Here is a 22,121-nt window from a genome sequence, read left to right as displayed (position 1 = left end):
CCGTCTAAAAAAAAAAAATAAATAAAATAAAAATAAAAATAAAAAAAAATAAAAAATAAAAAAAAATAAAAACAAACAAACCTAGATCAAGTGTTTGGGTTAGCACTCTGCTCAAGGACAGAGGGCAAAGCAGTCAGCTGTTAGCTCTGCTTCGGAAAACTACCTTCTACTCAACTACTTGACCTCTCCGAGAGGCGAGTTTCGTAAATCTTCTGGCAATGGCAGTTGAGTTCTGCTTAGCTCTGATTTTAAACCAAGATATAGGTCATTACCTAAACTTCCAAATTGATAAGACCGCAGTTTCCTTTTGAAAATTTTTACTGAAAGAAATCAGCCTTAGGTGAGGAAAGTTCACACACAGACTGGGGCCTGCCCTGCCTGCTTTGCCCGAACCCCAAGGTTAGACGGTTGTGAATAGAACTTTAAGAAAATCCACTAAAGGTGACATTTTAAATGGAACTTACAAGAATGCTTTTGGCAAGTTAATGGTGGCAGCTGAGGTAATGTATTTCCACCTGCGACACACAGAGAGGAATGAAATTTTTAGAGTAATTTTTAGAGTCATTCTCTAACAGTTCATCTACTTGTGCTGTATTATTTGTGCTGTAGTGATCATTCCCCCTTAGAATATTTTTATAAGTTAAGCAACTTCTGACTGAAAAAAAAGTATACAGTGAAAAATCGAAGAATTATTATTTTATTTTATTTATTTATTTTTTTTTGAGACAGGGTCTCACGCTGTCACCCAGGCTGGAGTGCAGTGGTACAATCTTGGCTCACTGCAGTCTCCACCTCCTGGATTCAAGTGATTCTCCTGCCTCAGCCTCCCGAGAGGCTAGTACGATAGGCATGTGCCACCACTCCTGGCTAATTTTTGTATTTTTAGTGGAGACAGGGCTTCACCATGTTGGCCAGGCTGGTCTCAAATTCTTGACCTCAAGTGATCCACCCACCTTGGCCTCCCAAAATACTGGGATTACAGGCTTGAGGCCCCACACCTGGCTGATAGCCATGATTCTTAATAATGAAGAATAGCCCAAGCACAGTGGCTCACACTTGTAATCCCAGCACTTTGGGAGGCTAAGGTGGGTGGATCACTGGATTAGGAGTTTGAGACCAGCCTGGGCAGATCACTTGAGGTCAGGAGTTTGAGACTAGTCTGGCCAACATGGTGAAACATTATCTCTACTAAAAATAACAAAAGTTAGCCGGGCATGGTGGTGCATGCTTGTAATCCCAGCTACTTGGGAGGCTGAGGCAGGAAGATTGCTTGAACCCGGGAGGCAGAGGTTAGAGTGAACCGAGATCGTGCCACTGCACTCCAGCCTGGGCAACACAGCAAGACTCTGTCTCAAAAAAGAAAATAGTGAAGAATAACCAGTTTCTATTCACCATACGCTTCATTTACAGACAAATGTCTGAAAACTCTACAATGTTATTGTTTATTTTTGGCTGGGTGCGGTGGCTCATGCCTGTAATCCCAGCACTTTGAGAGGCCAAGGTGGGCAGATCACTGGATTAGGAGTTTGCCCAGCCTGGGCAACATGGCTTTACAAAAAATACAAAAATTAGCCTGGTATGGTGGCATGCACCTGTAGTCTCAGCTACTTGGGAGGCTGAGGTGGGAGGATCACTTGAGCCCAGGAGGTTGCAGTGAGTCATGATCACGCTACTGTGCCCCAGCCTGGGTGACAGGGCCAGACCCTGTCTCAAAGAAAAAAAAAAGGAAAAAAGAAATTGTTAGCATTTTCCTAGGACTCTTTTGTGTTGCCTTAGTGATGATGTAAACCACATTCCTATTCAGATAGGAGTCTTAAGATGTTATAAAGATTGCTTTTTCTTTACTTAAATATTTGGGTGTTTAATCTCAAAATCTATTTATAATATTATAGTGCTTTTTTTTTTAGTACTTTAATATATGAATTTTTATGTAGGACTAATGCACTTTAAATTTCTTAAGTAGTTACATATTGAGAGCAAGCCATTTGTTGCATGTTTATGGAATGCCTATTGTCCGTCAAGCATTATGGATACCATAGTACACAAAACCGACAAGGTCTCTGCCTTCATGGAACTTACCTTCTAGAGCTGTGTCTGCCCATATGGTGACCAGCAGCCTTCTGGGCCTGTCAAATATTTGAAATGTAGTTAGTCCACACTGAGGTGTGCTGTCAGAGTAAAACGCATGCTGGGTTTTGAAGGCTCAAGATCAAGAACCGAATGTAAAATATATCATTGATATTTTTTGATACTGCTAACACATTGAAATGACAGCATTTTTAATATATTGAATTCAATTAAATATATATTTCTTTGTTTTTGTTTTTCATCAAACAACACGTCCATGTAAGAAACATATTCTTGAAATTTGTTTTATTAAAACTCAGTTAAGGTGAATTTTCCTGTGGGAAACTGAAAATCTGTCAGGGGCTCGCATTATGTTTCTGTCGGGCAGTGCGGGTGTCGAGGAGGAGACCTGAACGAGGGAGCCTGTGCGTGTGTGAACGCAGGTGTGAACAGTGCTGGGAAAGAGAAGCACGGGGCTCTCCAGAAGCAGTCAACAAGGGGCCTTCAGGCTAAGGGAGTCAGGGAGGCACTCCCTAAAAATGCACCCTTTAAACTGCACTGGCGAGTGTGCAGGCGCTGTCCAGGCAGGGTGGAGGAAGGCCATTTCCACCACAGGGACAGAGGCTCTGAGCTAAGTAAGGGCTGATTACTCTGGCTGCTGTGCACTTGAGCCAGGCCTCTGGTCTGGGACTTCAGTGATTGATTGATTGGTAGGATAACTACCATTGAGACACCAACAGGAAGTGAAGAGAGCTCTGACCAGGTTTCCTGACAGCTGGCCCCATTCAGCTTTTCCCACAGTTGCTGCGTACCGTGATGAGAGTATCATTTTTAACCTCATAGTTAGTTTAAACTTCTAAAACATTTTCCCTTTCTCAGGTATAGTGACAGAGATACCGAGAAGTTAAAGATGTACCAGTCTCTCCTTGGGAATGACTGGAAAACGATTGGCGAGATGGTGGCCCGCAGTAGCCTCTCCGTGGCCCTGAAGTTCTCCCAGATCAGCAGTCGTAAGTGGCGGCCACCAGTGCCCACCTCTGTGAAGAAATTAACCCTGACAGGCCTGTTCAGCCATAACTGATCCAGTGCCTAGAAATCACCATAGACCTATCTTCTGCGAGAGCTTTCTTTTTTCTTTTTTTTTTTTTTGAGACGGAGTCTTACTCTTTGCCAGGCTGGAGTGCAGTGGCAAAATCTCAGCTCACTGCAACCTCCGTCTCTCGGGTTCAAGTGATTCCCCTGCCTTAGCCTCCTGAGTAGGTGGGACTACAGGCATGCACTACCATGCTGGCTAATTTTGTGTATTTTTAGTAGAGATGGGGTTTCACCATGTTGTCTAGGATGGTCTCGATCTCCTGATCTTGTGATCTGCCTGCCTCAGCCCCCCAAAATGCTGGGATTACAGGCGTAAGCCACCATGCCTGGCCGAGAGCTTTGTTTCTTAAGCTCTTCTCTATACTAATTCATTTGGTTTCCTCATGTATATTCAGTGAAACCATGCAACCTTTACCTACTAGATTGATTTTTACTACACGTTAGTAACTGTCCATGCAAATGTAACTGCCAAGTGGACCAGGATCCCCAAGAAACTGGTGGTAGAGCCTGGGCGGAGGGTCACTTCCCTGTGGTGGCGCGGGGCACCTTGGGAGGGAGGCAGGCGTGCAGTTCGTGCCTGTCGGGCGGGGACTTCTCTCAAAACCAGTGTTGGTGACCTCCTGTCTCTATCTCCCTGTCCTCAAAGGTTTCCTTTAAGAAGACAGTCCTTATCGGGGTTACTGCTTAGCACGGGGGCTCATACACTCCAGCCACACAGGTAGTGCCTTGCAGCCAGTTCTTCAGGTTTCCAAGAAGTAAAGGGAAAATCTTGAATTTTTTTTTTTTAATTTTGTGAACTCTAGATATGTTTTTTCTTTCTTGGAAATCTCTTGATTTTTAAATTTCATCCAAATTGTTAATGAGGGGAAAATGTAACATTCAGTGGGCCAAACCAAAGAGAATTGCAGGCTGCCAGTGTGAGGCTCCTTACTTAGCGTGACTGTGGGTGTCTGGTGAAGAAGGGTGAACCATCGATGCTTTGGGCATCCGCCATAGATCAACCTTCAGAAATCCTCAGGTGCCTTCATCAAGTACTGTGTTGGTATCACTGTGGCTATTAATGTTACACTAGGAATGCTTGACCAGGAGACATGTACATAACATAAAAGTCATTTGGTTGGTTTTTTCCCCCATTAAACGGTTGGGAACCTCACAATTTCATGCAGGAGACATTATTCTCAGAAACAGGATGAACAACTATTTTGAAATAAATAAATAAAACATTGCTTTGGCCGGCACAGTGGCTCACACTTGTAAGCCCAGCACTTTGGGAGGCCAAGGCGGGTGGATCACAAGGTCAGGAGTTCAAGACCAGCCTGGCCCACACAGTGAAACCCTGTCTCTACTAAAAATACAAAAATTAGCTGGGCGTGGTGGCAGGTGCCTGTAATCCCAGCTACTTGGGAGGCTGAGGCAGGAGAATTGCTTGAACCCAGGAGGTGGAAATTGCAGTGAGCTGAGATCTCACCACTGCACTCTAGCCTGGGCAACAGAGCCAGAATCTGTCTCAAAAAAAAAATTGCTTTAAGATAGGACTTCTTTGCCGGGCGTGGTGGCTCATGCCTGTAATCTTAGCACTTTGGGAGGCCGAGGTGGGCAGATCACGAGGTCAGGAGATCGAGACCATCCTAGCTAATACTGTGAAACCCCATCTCTACTAAAAATACAAAAAATTAGCCGGGCGTGGTGGCGTGCGCCTGTAGTCCCAGCTACTCAGGAGGCTGGGGCAGGAGAATCGCTTGAACCCGGGAGGCGGAGGCTGCAGTGAGCAGCGATTGTGTCACTGCACTCCAGCCTGGGAGACAGAGTGAGGCTCCATGTCAAAAAAAAAGAAGGGACTTCTTTAATACTTTCTGGCTTTAATTCTTAAAAAGAGTCCAGGACCATGTTAATAATTTCATTTTAATATGTACATAATTGTGTTTATTAGTTTTATTGCTTTATAATTGAGATACCCATTATTTCTGAAAAGTACCTGATTTATCATTTCATTTTTAATATTGTGTTTGAAAGCAAATAGATTAGCAACTGTAAGACCATCCTTTTATATCTACAGAAAGAAATCGTGGTGCTTGGAGTAAGTCAGAAACCCAGAAACTAATCAAGGCTGTTGAAGAAGTGATTCTAAAGAAAATGTCTCCCCAGGAGTTAGAAGACGTGGATTCCAAACTCCAGGAAGATCCTGAAAGTTGCCTATCAATTGTTCGGGAAAAACTCTACAAAGGCATATCTTGGGTAGAAGTAGAAGCTAAAGTGAAGAGCAGAAATTGGATGCAGTGTAAAAGTAAGTGGTAAGTTCTCCCTCTATCTCTCCATCTTCTGTGGAGAGGTGAGGTTACCAAGAACATCTGCGTAACTGCCGTGTGGAAGCTTATGTGTCATGTCTAGTCCCCTGCCCCGCTGCTTCAGTATCGCTGTCTGATTTAAATTAGCACCTAACTAGCCCTGATGCATTGAAGAGTATATGGTTTTCTCCTAAAGAACCTGAACCTTTTTTTTCAACCCCCTGAGATGGAGTCTCGCACTGTTGCTCAGGCCGTAGCGCAGTGGCGCGATCTCGGCTCGCTACAACTTCTGCCTCCTGGGTTCAAGCAATTCTCCTGCCTCAGCCTCCTGAGTAGCTGGGACTACTGGCGTGTGCCACCACATCCAGCTAATTTTTTTGTATTTTTGGTAGAGACAGGGTTTCCCCATGCTGGCCAGGATGGTCTTGATCTCCTGACCTCATGATCCACCCACCTCGGCCTCCCAAAGTGCTGGGATTACAGGCATGAGCCACCACACCCAGCATTTTTTTAAAAAAAAAAATTTTAGTTTTTATTTTAAGTTCCAGGGTACGTGTGCAGGATGTGCAAGCTGCAAGAACCTGAACGTTTTTAAAACTGAATATTGACTTCTGATTTCTTTACTGTCTTTCTAAGTCTTTAATAAAACAAGGTAGCAGTCTGTTGGTAACATTAGAAGAAAAGACAGGGGCCGAGCATGGTGGCTTACGCCTGTAATCTCAACACTTTGGGAGGCTGAGGCGGGCAGATCACAGATCATAGGAGTTCAAGACCAGCCTGGCCAACATGGCAAAACGCTGTCTCTACCAAAAGTACAAAAATTAGCCAGATGTCGTGGCGTATGCCTATAGTCCCAGGTACTCAGGAGGCTAAGGCGGGAGGAAGGGAGGGAACATACAGAGAGAAATCACAAGTGTAGTGATCAGTAGCAGCTCCGCCCTTCTAATATGCTTTCTACTTCAGCAGTTCCTCAGAGGAAGTGAGGTAGGCATACTCCTGGCTGCATCAGTCACATAGAGATAGTTTCAGTCCTGCTCTTGCCACACATTCTCTGCTGCATATAGCTCTTCCAAGACCTGGAGAGTTGCAGAGCTGGATGTCCAGCTGCAGAGACTCCTTAAACCAGTGGTTCGGGATGCTCCTGACACCCCACATTGCACACGAAGGGCACTCAGTGGCTCTTGAATAATAAATAGGAGTGAAATCCAGAGTAGGCATATTTTATGTTAAAAGCAGACTCCTGGATCACACTGTTTATGTACCTTACAACTCCGGGGAAATAAACTCCAAAGAACCGGGAATGTTGAAGGAACCAGAGCTCTTTCTACTCTCTATTTTTAGCTAAAAGAAGAGTGAGTAGTAAGCCTCGACTGGAGGATGATACACCGGCGTTAAAAAGAGGGCTGGGCACGGCGGCTCATGCCTGTAATCCCAGCACTTTGAGAGGCCGAGGCAGGCAGATCACAAGGTCAGGAGATTGAGACCATCCTGGCTAATACGGTGAAACCCTATCTCTACTAAAAATACAAAAAATTAGCTGGGTGTGCTGGCACGTGCCTGTAGTCCCAGCTACTTGGGAGGCTGAGACAGGAGAATTGCTGGAACTGGGGAGGCTGGGGTTGCAGTGAGCTGAGATCATGCCATTGCACTCCAGCCTGGGTGGCAGAGCAACACTTTGTCTCAAAAAAAAAAAAAAAAAAGATGTAGTGATTATTAAGGGTAATACTGCTTCAAGATCAGCATAATTAAGGTAATCATGCAAGAGTTTGCTGTTAATTTGAGATAAAAATAGAAAACTTAAACTCTGAACATATATGTACCTTACGTAACATTGAAGTGACCACTGGTACATTTCAACCTGTAAACGTGGATGGCTGTCATTAAGAGCAACAGTGCTGTTGATCAGAGTGTGTATCATATACTCCGTTACCAAGAATGTAAGTATAACAGCTAATGATCTATCAGATTGTGACACATTTTGCTATTCAAGATAAGTAGTTTTAAAATATTTTTAACTGGGCCACGGCCCTTACTAGAAACCCCAGTCAGCCTGCAGCTGCTAGCTTTGGCATTAGAGCAATCGTCAAATTATTTATCACTTTACTAAATTTGTCTTATTTGATGTTCCAAGGCTGGCAATGGTAATAAGACCAATGGCTGTGTGTGCATAGTCAGAATACATTGAGGACCAGGCACTGTGGCTCTCACCTGTAATCCCAGCGATTTGGGAGGCCAAGGCAGGTGGATCACTTGAGGCCAGGAGTTTGAAACCAGCCTAGCCAACATGGTGAAACCCCGTCTATACTAAAAATACAAAAATTAGCCTGGTGTTGTGCACGCCTGTAATCCCAGCTACTCCGAGGCTGAGGCTTGAGAATCGCTTGAACCCAGGAGGCGGAGGTTGCAATGAGCTGAGACCGTACCACTGCACTCCAGCCTGGGCGACAGAGTGAGACTCTGTCTCAAAAAAAAAGAAAAAGAAAGAAAAGTTAGAAGTTGGTTCTGAATGAGAGCAATTTAGATGAGAAACATACAGGAAATTTTAATGAAAACTCTACCCTTGAAAATTAACTATATTTTTCTTCCTTTTAATGTAGGACAGAAATTCTAACCAAGAGGATGACCAATGGTCGGCGCATATACTATGGAGTTAATGGCCTGCGGGCCAAAGTCAACCTAATTGAAAGGTACGGAAATAGAAACAGTGGCCTCTTAACGGTTTCTGTCTCTAGTCAAAGAGAAGCTGTTAACCCAGCAGAGTCTGCAGTGAGATTGCCAAGGTCCAAATCCTTGTTCCAGCACTTCCTGCATGTATTGTGGGCATATGACCTACCCAAGTCTCAGTTTACCCATCTTAACTCACCTACTGAGGATGATGATAGTCGTACCTACCTCTTCGTGCTTTCAGGAGGATAAAAGAAAATAACGTGAAACATACTATGTACTCCATGTAGTTATTTTAGTCTTTGAAGCATTTCATATGGATATAAATTATTATGCCCAATGGAAAATGGGGGTAGGTGATTCAGACAGAGCCCTCCTGTGCTCCAGCACCAGCTTGCTGGTGTCATCCTGGCTTGTCTTTGGTTTTGTCTTTGAGTTTCTGGTCCCTGCAGGGTCCCCCCTGAAGTGTTGAAGGGTGGCGAGGGAAAGGGAGACATGGGCCTATTTTGTGATACGTGTGAGACTAGTGGACCTGGCCCATGTCTACTGAGGAACAGCAAAGAGCAGCAGAAGCCTTGGGTCCTGGCCCTGCTCTCCGCCTTCATTCCCTCTACCTCACGCATGAACCCTGCCTAAGGCTCACTGTGGGTTTCCTGATCCTCTTTCCTAGGGGTGGATCAAGGGGGTGGTTATGCCCCGCCCAGTCTTCCCTGCTAGAGAGAGAGCATTGATTAGCAGATCCAAGAAGGGCATCTCAAGGAGGCCTGGGTTCATTAGTCATGCAGTCAAGAGCCCGTGACTGACTCTCTTGGCACCATTTCCCTGTCTGTAGAGTCCAATGGTGTGCAGGGTTACTGTAAATGAATTTGTGCATTTTAACTGGCTGGGCATGGTGGATCGTGCCCATAATTCCACCAGAAAATTTAAGAATTAGCCAGGCAGCATACCACGCCCTTGTGGTTCCAACTGCTTGAGAAGCCGAGGCAGGAGAGTTGCCAGAGCCCAGGAGGCTGAAGCTGCAGTGAGCCATGATCATGCCACTGCAGTCCAGCCAGGATGACAGAGCGAGACCCCGTGTCAAAAAAAAAAGACCTTCACAGTGTCTGTCACATAGTACAGATGCACTCTTCCTGTGTGTCTGTGCTGAATCATGAGGTGGTGTTTTTTACTATGAGAAAGCAACATAGTTTGGTGAGAGACGTAAAGGACTCAGAAGGAGGAGAGGGGTCTTTTCAGCCCATCTCTGTAGCCCACCAACTCACTGACCTTGGATTAACCTTGGGCTGGGATACTGACCTCACCAGGCATGTGTAATGAGGGAGCTGGAATGGGGCAAATGCACAGGAACCTTCCAGCTGTCAGCATTCCATGTGTCCCTGAAGATGTCTGTCATGCTGATTTTGCTTGAAAATTTAATTTTTATTTTTTCCCACAGGTTGTATGAAATAAACGTGGAAGATACTAATGAAATAGACTGGGAAGATCTTGCTAGTGCCATAGGGTAAGACCATTTGTTTAATATTAAACTAAAATGTCATACTAGATGGTTCACACCTGTAATCCCAGCACTTCGGGAGGCCAAGGCGGGTGGAACACGAGGTCAGAAGTTTGAGACCAGCCTGGCCAATATGGTGAAACCCTGTCTCTACTAAAAATACAAAAATTAGCTTGGTGTAGTGGCAGGTGTCTGTAATCCCAGCTATTTGGGAGGCTGAGGCAGAGAATTGTTTGAACCCAGGAGATGGAGGTTGCAATGAGCCAAGATTGTGCTACTGTACTCCAGCCTGGGTGACAGAGTGAGACTCTGTCTCAAAAAAATAAAAATCTAATTAAAATTAGAGATGACAATATAATAACTGCCTATCATTTTACTGGGCTGATAATGATGCTGTATTTGGAATTTTGTTTAAGTGGTGGTTAAAATTCAGTGTATTTGCTAGGAAACCAACTTGTTAATGCAGAGGAAAACATAATTTTAGGAGCAAACTGTACATAAAGGCTGTCAGCTGCTAGATAGATGAGGTTTTTATGATAGTAAATATTTCATTAGTTAGATATGCTATTTATTTTCCTTCCCTTTTTTTAATGTCACATACATCATCACACCTCAGATGTTTTGTGATTACAGATTTTAGCTGGAGCGTAATATGTATGGCCCACCCACTTCCCTCCTATTTCAGTTTTCCAGTGGAAAAACAATTGCGTAAGGCAGTATTACCATACAGTTGAGTTGACCTCGGCAGGCAATGGAGGTGAGATTGTAGGTATTTTCCCAATACATACATTTTATCAAGTTCAATTATTGAAAAATCAAAGGCTTAGACTTACTCTTTACCTACCAAATACAAGTGCCTATATGCCAGGCGCTTTTCTAGGCTCTGGGGATACAACATTGAACAAAAGACAAATTCCTTGGCTGGTGGAGCTTTCATTCTGCTGACACAAATACCAAGTTTTGTATATTATAGAATTAACCTAAAAACTACATTGATAGGACAGGCATGGTGGCTCACGCCTATAATCCCAGCACTTTGGGAGGCTCAGCCAGGCGGATCATGAGGTCAAGAGATCGAGACCATCCTGGCCAACACGCTGAAACCCCTTCTCTAAAATAAATAAATTAATTAATTAAATTAAAGCCTACATTGATGATAATGATAGCAAACTATAATAATTATTGGCTACCTTCTGTATACCAAGCACAAAAGGTAGAGATAAATAAGGAGTTAAGGAACTCACATTTCGTTCCAGAAAGAGACTGTAAACAAATAAGCTCATTTCAGACAGCATGGTACCAAAAAGCAAACAAAAACAGGGTAGAAGAGACTGGGGGTCGGGGGGCAATCAGATAGGGTGGTTAGGGAAGACTTTGGGAAGCAGAAATGGTAGCCATGTGTGGATGAGATTGAAGAGTATTCGGACAGAGAGGAGTGAACGCAGACACCTTGAGCTGGCACTGGCTGGGCACATCCAAGGGACTGGAAAGGGGCCGGGTGGCCCAGGACAGTGTAAAATGATGGCAGCAGACAGGCTGGGTGGGTCTGCAGGGCCAGACCCCCATGCCTCAGGATACTTCAGGCATTTGACAGCGCAGCACACACTCCAGACATCTAGGAGTTCCAATTACCTTTCTCAACACTAGCAATTCTCTAGCTCGGTGGTTTTCAGCCCAGCTCTCACTTAAGAATCATCTGGGGAACTTTTAAAAAATACGAGTGCCACACGAGCGGGATTGGTCTGCTGTGGGGTCTGGCCATCGGGAACTGTTCAGGGCTCCAGGTGATTCTGATATGCTGCCCTGCTGAGACCCGGTGCTTTCTCGCTGATTAAATGACTTGGTCGGTTCCCAGTTAGAACGCTTTAGTGGTGTGTAAGAATTCAAATGCAGAACTGAACATCATGCCCCACCCATAAGGAAAAAGGACTTGACTGTTCAGTTTGATTTTACCTGTTTTTTGGAATAGGTAATAGATTACATAGTCCAGAATTGAAGAAAAGTGAAAGGAAACACAGTGAAAAGTATCCCCTCACCACCCACCAGCCATGCAGCCCTGCAGGAAACCAGTGTCTATTTTCCAGAGATGGTTTACGCAGAATGTCTGCAGAATCGGAGTGATGTTCGATGGCTAACGTTGGCTGTTCATGCCTACTCTCTTTTCTCCCTGAATAGGAGTTACCAGAGATCGTCTTTTCACAGCCCCAGCCCTGATTGCACTGACCCCATCTTGTGATTATTGTACGGTCAGCTCTTTATCATACCCTCCTTTCAGCTCTCTTTGAGTTGATTTTACTGTTTTTTTTCAGCTTCATGAGATGGGTTCTTAGCTCATTTTCCATTTTCCATTTTTCTTTCTTTGTAATGTACATTTAAGGCTGTATGTTTTCTTCTAAGGACTGCTTTATTAGCAAAGCCCAATTTTTTTTTTTCAGAAACTTTATTAGGAAAATTTTAGACAGATATAAAATAAATGAACCTTCACGTACCCATCACCCCAGTTCAGCAACTCAAAATCCAGCCGTCCTTATTAAACGTCTACATTCGCCTCCAAGTATCGTTATCTTTTTTGGTAAATTTTACATACTTTGCAGCCTTAGTACCTTTCAAAATTCAAATAATTCTAGTAATTCCATTTGGAATCAAATAATTCCATTTCTAGAAATACATTCGACAAAATAACTTCACACATAGTGAAATGACTTGTATACAGAATAACTGACTGCAAAATGCCTGTTAATAGGGGACTGGCTATATATATGTATTTTACCCATACAGTGAAATTCCTTATAGCTACAAAAAATAACGAGAAAGCCTCTCAGTGGTGGGGCACAGAGAGTGCCAGCCCTTCAGTGCTGGGGCACAGTCTTGGGTAAGGAAACGCTGCGTAGGTCTGGGGTGGTGTGCCAGCGCCACAGAACACAGGGAAGCTGTGATGCATGCGTGTGTTTCGGGACTTCCTGTCTCTGTGCTCTGGACCAAATAAATCAGACTAGCCCACCCTCCACCCCACCTGCCACTGAAGACACCCAAGAAAGGGAAATGAAATGTATGCAAAGTCTCTTAAAGGCTTCAAAAAGCTAAACAAGTGGTAAGAATAATAGAAAGAACCCTGGATCCCCTTCACCCATAATCACCTCTTCTGAACATTCTGCTACATTCATTTTATCATCCCTCTCTCCCTCCTCCAAAGGAATACAATTTTCTTCATAACTGTTTAAGAGTTAGTGGTAGATACTATTTCCTAAGCAAGGATGTTATTTTACATAACCACAGTACAATCAGAATCAGGAAGTTTCACATTGACACAGCACCACCCTCCAAAACACGGTCCACATTCAGATTTCACCAGTGGTCCCAGTGATGCCCTTGATAGCATTTCCCCCTAATTCAAGATTCAAGCAAGGATCACACGTTGCTTAACTGTTCCATTTCCTCAATGTCTTTTTTTCTTTGGAGACAAGAGTCTCGCTCTGTTGCCCAGGCTGGAGGCTGGAGTACAGTGGTGTGATCTCAGTTCACTGCAGCCTCCAGGTTCAAGCGATTCTCGTGCCTCAGCCACCCGATAGCTGGAATTACAGGCACGAACTACCCTGTCTGGCTTTTTATTTATTTATTTATTTATTTTGAGACAGAATTTCACTCTCATCGCCCTGGCTGGAGTGCAATAGCATGATCTTGGCTCCCTGCAACCTCCACCTTCCAGGTTCAAGTGATTCTCCTGGCTCGGCCTCTGAGTAGCTGGAATTATAGGTGCCTGCCACCACACCTGGCTAAAATTTCGTAGAGATGGGGTCTCAAACTCCTGACCTCAGGTGATCCACCTGCCTCAGCCTCCCAAATTGCTGGGATTACAGGTGTGAGCTACCACACCCAACCATTTTGTTGTTGTTGTTTTGGTATTTTTAGTAGAAATGTGGTTATGGCATGTTGCCCAGGCTGGCCTCGAACTCCTGGCCTTAAGTGATCCCTCTCAAAGTACTGGGATTACAGGCATGAGCCACCATACCCAGCCTTCCTTACTGTCTTTTAATCTATGAAGATCTTCCATCTTTGCTGTTGATGATAGTGAAATTTTGAAGGATTTCAGGCTAGCTGTTTTGTAGAATGCCTGCAGTTGGCATTTGTCTGATATTTCCTCTTGAGGACATTCAGGCTGTGTCCTCCAGGCAGGAGTACAGCATATTCCTGATGTTCTCTATCACTGCATTATGTCACAAGGCACGTGTTTCTCGTTTTGATTATTTGGCTAAGGCAGCATCTGCCTCTTTTCTCCACTATATAAAAATACTAGTTCTTCCTTTGGTGGTAAGAAATGGCTATGGGGAGACATTTTGAGACTATATAAAGATCTGGTTCCTCTTTAAGCATCTGTCAGTTTCCCTGTGGTTTTCATTTGCATTTCTCATCTGACAAGTGAGATTGAACATGGATCTTGTGTTTATAAGCTGTCTGTCTTTACCTTCACTGTGAGACTTCACTGCACATAGTTCTTGCATTTTAATCAATTTCCTGCCATTGGAGAGGCCACCACTCTCGATATCTGAACTTATTGCTTGCTAAGCAAGGGAGAGCTAGGCTGCAGAGCACAGGCCCTCTATGTGTTGCCAAGCATCATGGGGCTCAGGTATCAGTGACTTTCAGATTCAGGGATATTGAGGGATTGTTTGGCCTTTGGTTTTGGAAGGTAGACAGTAGGGTGAGGCTGCTGCAGCCTGGCTGGCTTCCAGAGCGTGGCTACTGGTGTGAGGTTGCCATTGGTCCATTAGGAAGGGTTTTGTTTTGTTTCTAGTCAGTATTCTGCTGAACCATTAGGAAGGGTTTAAACTGGTTCTAGTGGTTAGTTATTTATGGTTTGGGATTATAATCTAAGAAGAAAGGACAGTCCGTCTCTTCCCTTCTTGAATTTGGAGAATTGGAACCTCTTAGTCCAGGGCCTGTCAGGACTCTCAGACACATGCCCTGGTCCCAAAGCCGTTTCCTTTCTAGCTCATCTGAGGGACAGGGCACCCACTCTTCAGTACCATAGGCCCCAAAAGGGGAGGATGCCAGGGGCTTTGAAGGAGGTGACACTGATGTGTACCCTACCAGCTCCCATCTTGAGAATGACTCATATTGACAAAGCCATCCTTTATAATGTCAAACCTCTTTTTAAAAATTCAACTTTTCTGTGGGGCGTGGTGACTCACGCCTGTAATCCCAGCACTTTAGGAGGCCGAGGTGGGTGGATTGCTTGAGGTCAGGCATTCAAGACCAACCTGCCCAACATGGTGAAACCCTATCTCTACTAAAATACAAAAATTAGCTGGGCATGGTGACGGACGCCTGTAATTCCAGCTACTAGGGAGGCTGAGGCAGGAGAATTACTCAAACCCAGGAAGCAGAGGTTGCAATGAACCGAGATTATACCACTGCACTCCAGCCTGGGTGACAGAGTGAGACTCCATCTCAAAAAAAAAAAAAAAAATTTCAACTTTTCTATTAGATTTGTGTGTACTTTGTGACATTGCTTCAGATCACATGATTTTTTTTTTAAATTAAAATGGGTTTTTATGGTTTTAAGTAAAATTACATATTTTAAAACTGATAAGCTTGGTGTGGTGGCACGTGCCTGTAGTCCCAGCTTCTCTAGAGGTGAGGTGGGAGGATCACTTGAGCCTGGGAGATGTTGCAATGACCCCAGGTGACACCACTGCATTCCAGCCTGGATGAAGAGTGAGACCCTGTCTCAAAAAAAAAAATTAATTAAATAAAAATAAATAAAAGGGCTCCACAAAATCTGGACAGGGTAACTGATGAACTGATTATCTGTTTAATATTTAGAAATCTCAAAACTCTAAAATAGAGATTATGGCATCTACTCAAATACTGTTTGAAATACTATATACTCTCAAAGTTTTAATAACAAATTATAATAGTAAAAATTGTATTGAAGGTTCAGCCTACTCAGATTCTTCTTTTGTTTTGAGAAGGAGTTTCACTCTTGTTGCCCAGGCTGGAGTGCAATGGTGCTATCTTGGCTCCCTGCAACCTCCACCTCCCAGGTTCAAGCAATTCTCCTGCCTTAGCCTCCCGAGTAGCTGGGATTACAGGCATGTGCCGTCAGGCCCAGCTAATTTTGTATTTTTAGTAGAGACAGGGTTTCTCCATGTTGGTCAGGCTGGTCTCAAACTCCCGACCTCAGGTGATCCGCCCGCCTCCGCCTCCCAAAGTGCTGGGATTATAGGCATGAGCCACCACACCTGGCTCCTCAGATTCTTAAAGACTTCTTTGTGAATTACATAAGCAGGATTTAAGGATAGCATCTCCACTTAATGAGATGTAACACTTGCTTAGTTTTAAAATGTCCAGATCAATTATTGTTATTCCTCGAAGCATGGGCTTGGGTCTGCATCATGTTGGGCGCACAGCATTATGGGAAGGGGAAAGGCTCCAGCTGCCTTAGAGCTGGGGTTTCAGAGTGAGACAGATTTGGCATAGAGTCCAGGGACTCCACTTACTTAAAGTCCTTGGGCAATTGTTCCCTAATTGTCTGAGCCTTTGTTACCTCATCTGCATAATGGTTTAATAGGCCATTTGGAGGGCTAAAGGCGATAATGGCCCAGGTGCAGTGGCTCAGTCTGTAATCCCAGGACTTTGGGAGGCCAAGGCTGGTGGATCACCTGAAGTCAAGAGTTCAAGACCAGTCTAGCCAACATGGTGAAACCCTGTGTCTACTAAAAATACAAAAATTGCCGGGCGCGGTGGCTCACGCCTGTAATCCCAGCACTTTGGGAGGCTGAGGCGGGTGGATCACAAGGTCAGGAGATCAAGACCATTCTGGTCAACATGGTGAAACCCCGTCTCTACTAAAAATACAAAAAATTAGCTGGGCATGGTGGCGCGTGCCTGTAATCCCAGCCACTCAGGAGGTTGAGGCAGGAGAATTGCCTGAATCCAGGAGGCGGAGGTTGCGGTGAGCTGAGATCGCGCCATTGCACTCCGGCCTGGGTAACAAGAGCAAAACTCCATCTCAAAAAAAAATAAAAATACAAAAATTTAGCCGGGCACAGTGACGGGTGCTTGTAATCCCAGCTACCTGGGAGGCTGAGGCAGGAGAATCACTTGAACCCTGGAGGCAGAGGTTGCAGTGGACCGATATAATGCCTCTGCACTCCAGCCTGGGTGACAGAGGGAGACTCCGTCTCAAAAAAAAAAAAAAAAAAAGGAGACAATGCAGGAAAGAAACATAGTCTGGTACCTGGCACATATGTGCCCAACTAGTGGTTGCTGTGATGAAGAGGTCGGAAGAATCTGATCATCTTTCACCTTTACATACTTAATAGATCAAATTCTTCATGTAATCATTTTAACAACTGGATTAGTTGTTTTTTAATGTTCCCCTTTTATTAGGAAAAAGCACCCAAAAAGTTACATTAGTGGTTTTTACTTTAAAAAACAATTTAAGAACAATTTCTGACCTAGTTATTGTAAATTGAAATGTATTGTAAATTGAACACATACCAAAACGTCATAAGCATCTGCTTTTTTTAGCTTTGAAAAATAAACATCAGGGAACATCTGTCTTTGAATTGTGACCAGTATGTATATGTCCTGAGTGTAATGGTTAAGAGGGTAGGATCTGGACTCACACTACCCAGTGAAGCCCCAGCTCTAACCCTGATTAGCCGTGTGAGCTTGGGCAGCTTCCCTGTGCCTCAGTTTCCTCTCTCCGGCATGAGGAGGAGAGTGGTAACTCCCTCATTGAGTTGTCATGAGGATTATTTATTGCTGCACTTAGGGCACAAGATAAGCGTCAGCACATTAGCTGGCCTTATACTTTACCGACTAGTCATTCAAGTTATTTTAATTTAAACAGAATCTATTCTGTACTACTGATTCTTTTTCCCCTTTACAGTTTTTTTTTTTTTTTTCTTTTTTTTTTGGGGGACAGAGTCTCACTCTGTCGCCCAGGCTGGAATGCAGTGGCTCAATCTCGGCTCACTGCAACCTCTGCCTACCGGGTTCAAGCAATTCTCCTGCCTCAGCCTCCCGAACAGCTGAGACTACAGACACATGCCACCATGCCTAGCTAATTTTTGTATTTTTAGTAGAGACGAGATTTCACCATGTTAGCCAGGATGGTCTCAATCTCCTGACCTCGTGATCCGCCTTCTCAGCCTCCCAAAGTGCTGGGATTACAGGCGTGAGTCACCACACCCAGCCCCCTTTACATTTTTTTTTAAACCAAGTAAACAATAGCTTTCCATATTCCACAAAAATTGTGTCATATTTTTATCACACATGTATGATGATTTTATAAGAAAGCCATAAAACTCACCTGGATAAATGTACTTACTACACTGTATTGAAATGATACATTTTTAAACTAACTTGCTTTTTCTCTATTCTTTCCCGTTCTAAAGTGATGTTCCTCCATCTTACGTCCAAACTAAATTTTCTAGGCTGAAAGCTATCTATGTCCCATTTTGGCAGAAAAAGACTTTTCCAGGTCAGTATTCTTCATATTTTATGGTTAAGAACATGGTGTTTGGTGACACATGCTGGTAATGAGAGTCACCAGGGCAAGTGACTGAACTTGGAGCCTCAGCTTCATCAGTTGCAAAATGGTGAAGATTATAATCCCTACTTGACAGGACTTTCAGAAGTCCTAAATGAGATCATGAACATGTAAGGTGTGGTCACCATGGTACTTGACACTTAGTGACCACTCTAAATAACTGAGTGCTGCTGGTGTTGCCATCACACACACACTCATGTGCACACAGCACATGCACACATGACATGCCGTGCACACCACATGCATGCGCTCACATACAACACATGCCTGCACTCACAACACATGCACTCACACACATGCACGTACACACAACACATGCACTCACAACACATGCACGTACACACAACACATGCACGTACACACAACACATGCCCGCATGTACAACACATGCACTCACACACAACATATGCACTCACAACAACTCACAACACATGCACGTACACACAACATGCACTCACGCACAATACATGCCCGCATGCACAACACATGCACTCACACACAACATATGCACTCACGCACAATACATGCCCACATGCACAACACATGCRCTCAGGCACAACACATGCACATACACACAACACATGCATTCGTGCACAACACATACCCGCACAACACATGCACTCACATGCATGTACACACAACACATGCACTCACACACAATACATGCACTCACACACACATCCACGTACACACATCCACATGCACTCACATCCATACACACAGAGAAGCATACACATGTTCCAGAAAGAATGAAGGACACCCAGTTCCTTCTTTGTAGCTATTTGTGGATGGTTTAGATACGTAAGTCCCAAAGTCAGTCATCAGAGCCACGTGAGGAACTTGTTAAAAACACAAATTTCTGGCCAGATGCAGTGGCTTATGCTTGTAATCCCAACACTCTCAGAGGCCAAAGTGGGAGGATCGCCTAAGGTGAGAGTTCAAGACCATTCTGGGCAACATAGACCCCACCCCCAATCTCTACCAAAAAAATACAAAAATTCGCCAGGCAGTGGTGCGTGTTTGTGGTCCCAGCTACTCGGGAGGCAGAGGTAGGAGGATTGCTTGAGCCTGGGAGTTCCAGGTTGCAGTGAGCCGTGATTGCACCACTGCACTCCAACTGGAGCAACAGAGCAAGACTCTGTCTCAAAAAATATATATACAGATTTCTGGGCCTCGTTTCAGACCTAACAATTCCTAGTCCCCAGACTGAGTCCAGAGCCTGGATTTTCTCTGACGAGCTTGCAGGCCTGCGCTGTCTCATGCCATCTGCGCAACACTCGTGTTTCTCCTGGACCCACCATTTGGATGATACTGTACCCTGGGCTATGATGAAATGCATCTTTGTGTTCAGCGCACATCACTACCTGGGATTGAATCCTTATGAACTCCATGGCCATGGGCAAGTCTCTTAATGTCTTTAATGCCTTGGTTTCCTCAATTGAAAAACAAGTTAAAAATAGTGCGTACCTCACAGGATTTCTGCAAGGATTGAAGAAGTGAATGTGAGTAAACCAGTTAGAGCCAAACCCTACACACAGCAACAACTAGAACGGTTCATAGTCATTACCAGCCTCCTATATGCCTTGACTTTGATAAGAGGCCTTGTACAGACAGATAACTGCACAATTAAATTTATTTTCTGTAGAGATCATCGACTACCTTTATGAGACTACTCTACCTTTGCTTAAAGAAAAGTTAGAAAAGATGATGGAGAAAAAAGGCACTGAAATCCAGACTCCTGCAGCACCCAAGCAAGTGTTCCTCTTCCGAGACATCTTTTATTATGAAGACGATAGTGAAGGAGAGGACGGAGAAAAAGAAAGTTGAAAGTCAGGAGCAGTGGCTCACACCTGCAGTTCCACCGCTTTGAGAGGCTGAGGCCGGCAGATCACCGGAGATCAGGAGTTGGAGACCAGCCAGCCCAACATGATGAAACCCTGTTTCCACTAAAAATACAAAAATTAGCTGGGTGTGGTGGCCTGCGCCTGTACTCCCAACTACTTAGGAGGCTGAGGCAGGAGAATCACTTGTACCTGGGAGGCGGAGGTTGCAGTGAGCAAAGATCGCACCACTGTACTCCAGCCTGGGAGATAGAGCAAGACTCTGTCAAAGAAAGAAAAGAGAGAGAGAAACTGAGATTACTATTTCTTGTCCCTTTTTCTCAGTTGATTATATTTATATACATGTCAGTAAAGCTATTTTCAGTATTGATGTTGAATAAAGAATGTACAATGGCCAGAAGAAAGAGTATGAAATGATCATTTATACTCTTTCCTCTGGAGCATTAAAATGTATTACCATTTATATAAAAGTGTATTTGAATGAAAAAAGGAATATATGAATTGATTTAATAAATAATGACAAGTAATGGTTTTATTACAGGATAAAAGTTTCACAAATCCCTCTAACTGTAGCAGAGAATAGGGTCACATCCTATGAACATTTCATTACATAAGTTCAGCTATATGGGTACTGAGCGAAAATGAGAAAGTTAGCAATTTCAAAAAAGCATGCCCTTCTGCTGTGTTTCCAGTTGTTTAGCTTGCTGCTCTCCATGTATGTATGTATCGCATTTGTGTTAGATGGAAATTGTGAATCCACTGTTCCCTCATATTCATCTCTTTCCTTTGTACCTATCATAGTGTGCATATCTTCCTGAGTTTGATTCTAGTGTTCAAAGATAGGTGTTTTTCATACAAGATGTCCTGTCAAAGCAAGTCACTGAACCTACCTTGTGTTTAACTGAAAACAAAAACAAAAAACAGCAATCTCTTCCATTGCTTGTAGAAAAACTGGCTCAGGCCAGGTGCAATGGCTCACGCCTATAATCCCAGCACTTTGGGAGGTCAAGGCAGGAGTATGACTTGAGCCCAGGAGTTTGAGACCAGCCTGGCAACACAGTGAGACCTTGTCTCCACAAAAGAAGAAGAAAGGGGCCAGGTGTGGTAACTCACGCCTGTAATCCCGGCACTTTGGGAGGCCGAGGCAGGTGGATCACTTGAGGTCGGGAGTTCAAGACCAGCCTGACCAACATGGAGAAAACCCCATCTCTACTAAAAATACAAAATTAGCTGGGCATGGTGGCACATGTAATCCCAGCTACTCGGGAGGCTGAGGTTGCAGTGAGCGGAGATCACACCATTGCACTCCAGCCTGGGCAACAAAAGCGAAACTCCATCTCAAAAAAAGGAAGGGAGAGAGGGAACTCTCTGTTACACTCATCATTAAAAGGTGTTAGCCAGGTGTGGTAGTCCACGAGTATAGTCTCAGCTAGTGGGGAGGCTGAGGTGGGAGGATCACTTGAGCTCAGGAGTTAGAGGCTGCATTGAGCTATGATGGTGCCATGTACTCCAGCCTGGGCAACAGAGGCAAACCAGGTTCTCAAAAGTGTCGGTGTCAGGCACAACTGTCAGATATTCAAAGATAATTTCAATGGTGAGCTATTCCATCAATCAGGAAAGCAAAACAACCCTAGATATTTCAAGTGGAGAAGAACTTAGTATAAATTGTATGTTCCTTTTGGAGGGCAATTTGGTAAGATACATCAAAGCCTGAAGAGGCCAGGCACAGTGGCTCATACCTGTAATCCTAGCACTTTGGAAGGCCAAGGTGGGCAGATCACCTGAGGTCAGGAGTTCAAGACCAGCCTGGCCAACATGATGAAACTGCCTCTCTACCAAAAAAATACAAAAAAAAGTAGTTGGGTGTGGTGGCATGTGCCTGTAATTCCAGCTACTTGGGAGGCTGAGACAAGAGAATCGCTTGAACCCGGGAGGCGGAGGTTGCAGTGAGCCGAGATGGTGCCACTGCACTCCACCCTAAGTGAAAGAGTGAGACCCTGTCTCAAAAAAGAAATAATAGAGGCTGGGCATGGTGGCTTATGCCTATAATCCCAGCACTTTGGGAGGCTGAGGCAGGTGTATCAGTTGAGTCTAGGAGTTTGAGACCAGCCTGG

The 22,121-nt window shown here is 44.2% G+C and overlaps 1 protein-coding gene across 5 annotated transcripts in view; it reads left to right on the top strand.

The window, feature by feature from the left end:
* TTF1 (transcription termination factor 1) overlaps positions 1 to 20,910 on the top strand; it is a 32,056-nt gene extending 11,146 nt beyond the window's left edge. For 4 of the 5 annotated variants that reach the window (XM_032257684.1, XM_032257685.1, XM_032257682.1 and 1 more), the window contains 6 exons: positions 2,947 to 3,077; positions 5,219 to 5,453; positions 8,045 to 8,134; positions 9,547 to 9,612; positions 18,012 to 18,097; positions 19,812 to 20,910. In XM_032257684.1, the coding sequence (XP_032113575.1) occupies positions 2,947 to 3,077; positions 5,219 to 5,453; positions 8,045 to 8,134; positions 9,547 to 9,612; positions 18,012 to 18,097; positions 19,812 to 19,993 (790 nt within the window). In that variant the 3' untranslated portion in view covers positions 19,994 to 20,910. The remainder of the gene's footprint in view (positions 1 to 2,946; positions 3,078 to 5,218; positions 5,454 to 8,044; positions 8,135 to 9,546; positions 9,613 to 18,011; positions 18,098 to 19,811) is intronic. The other variant, XR_004262438.1, reaches the window with a different exon arrangement.
* The last annotated feature ends 1,211 nt before the right edge of the window (positions 20,911 to 22,121 follow it).

The sequence above is a fragment of the Sapajus apella genome, unplaced genomic scaffold (genome assembly GCF_009761245.1).
Source record: "Sapajus apella isolate SASKATOON/1434 unplaced genomic scaffold, GSC_monkey_1.0 scaffold97, whole genome shotgun sequence".
In the NCBI taxonomy this organism is placed as follows: Eukaryota; Metazoa; Chordata; class Mammalia; order Primates; family Cebidae; genus Sapajus; species Sapajus apella.
This window is presented reverse-complemented; position numbering and strand designations above follow the sequence as displayed.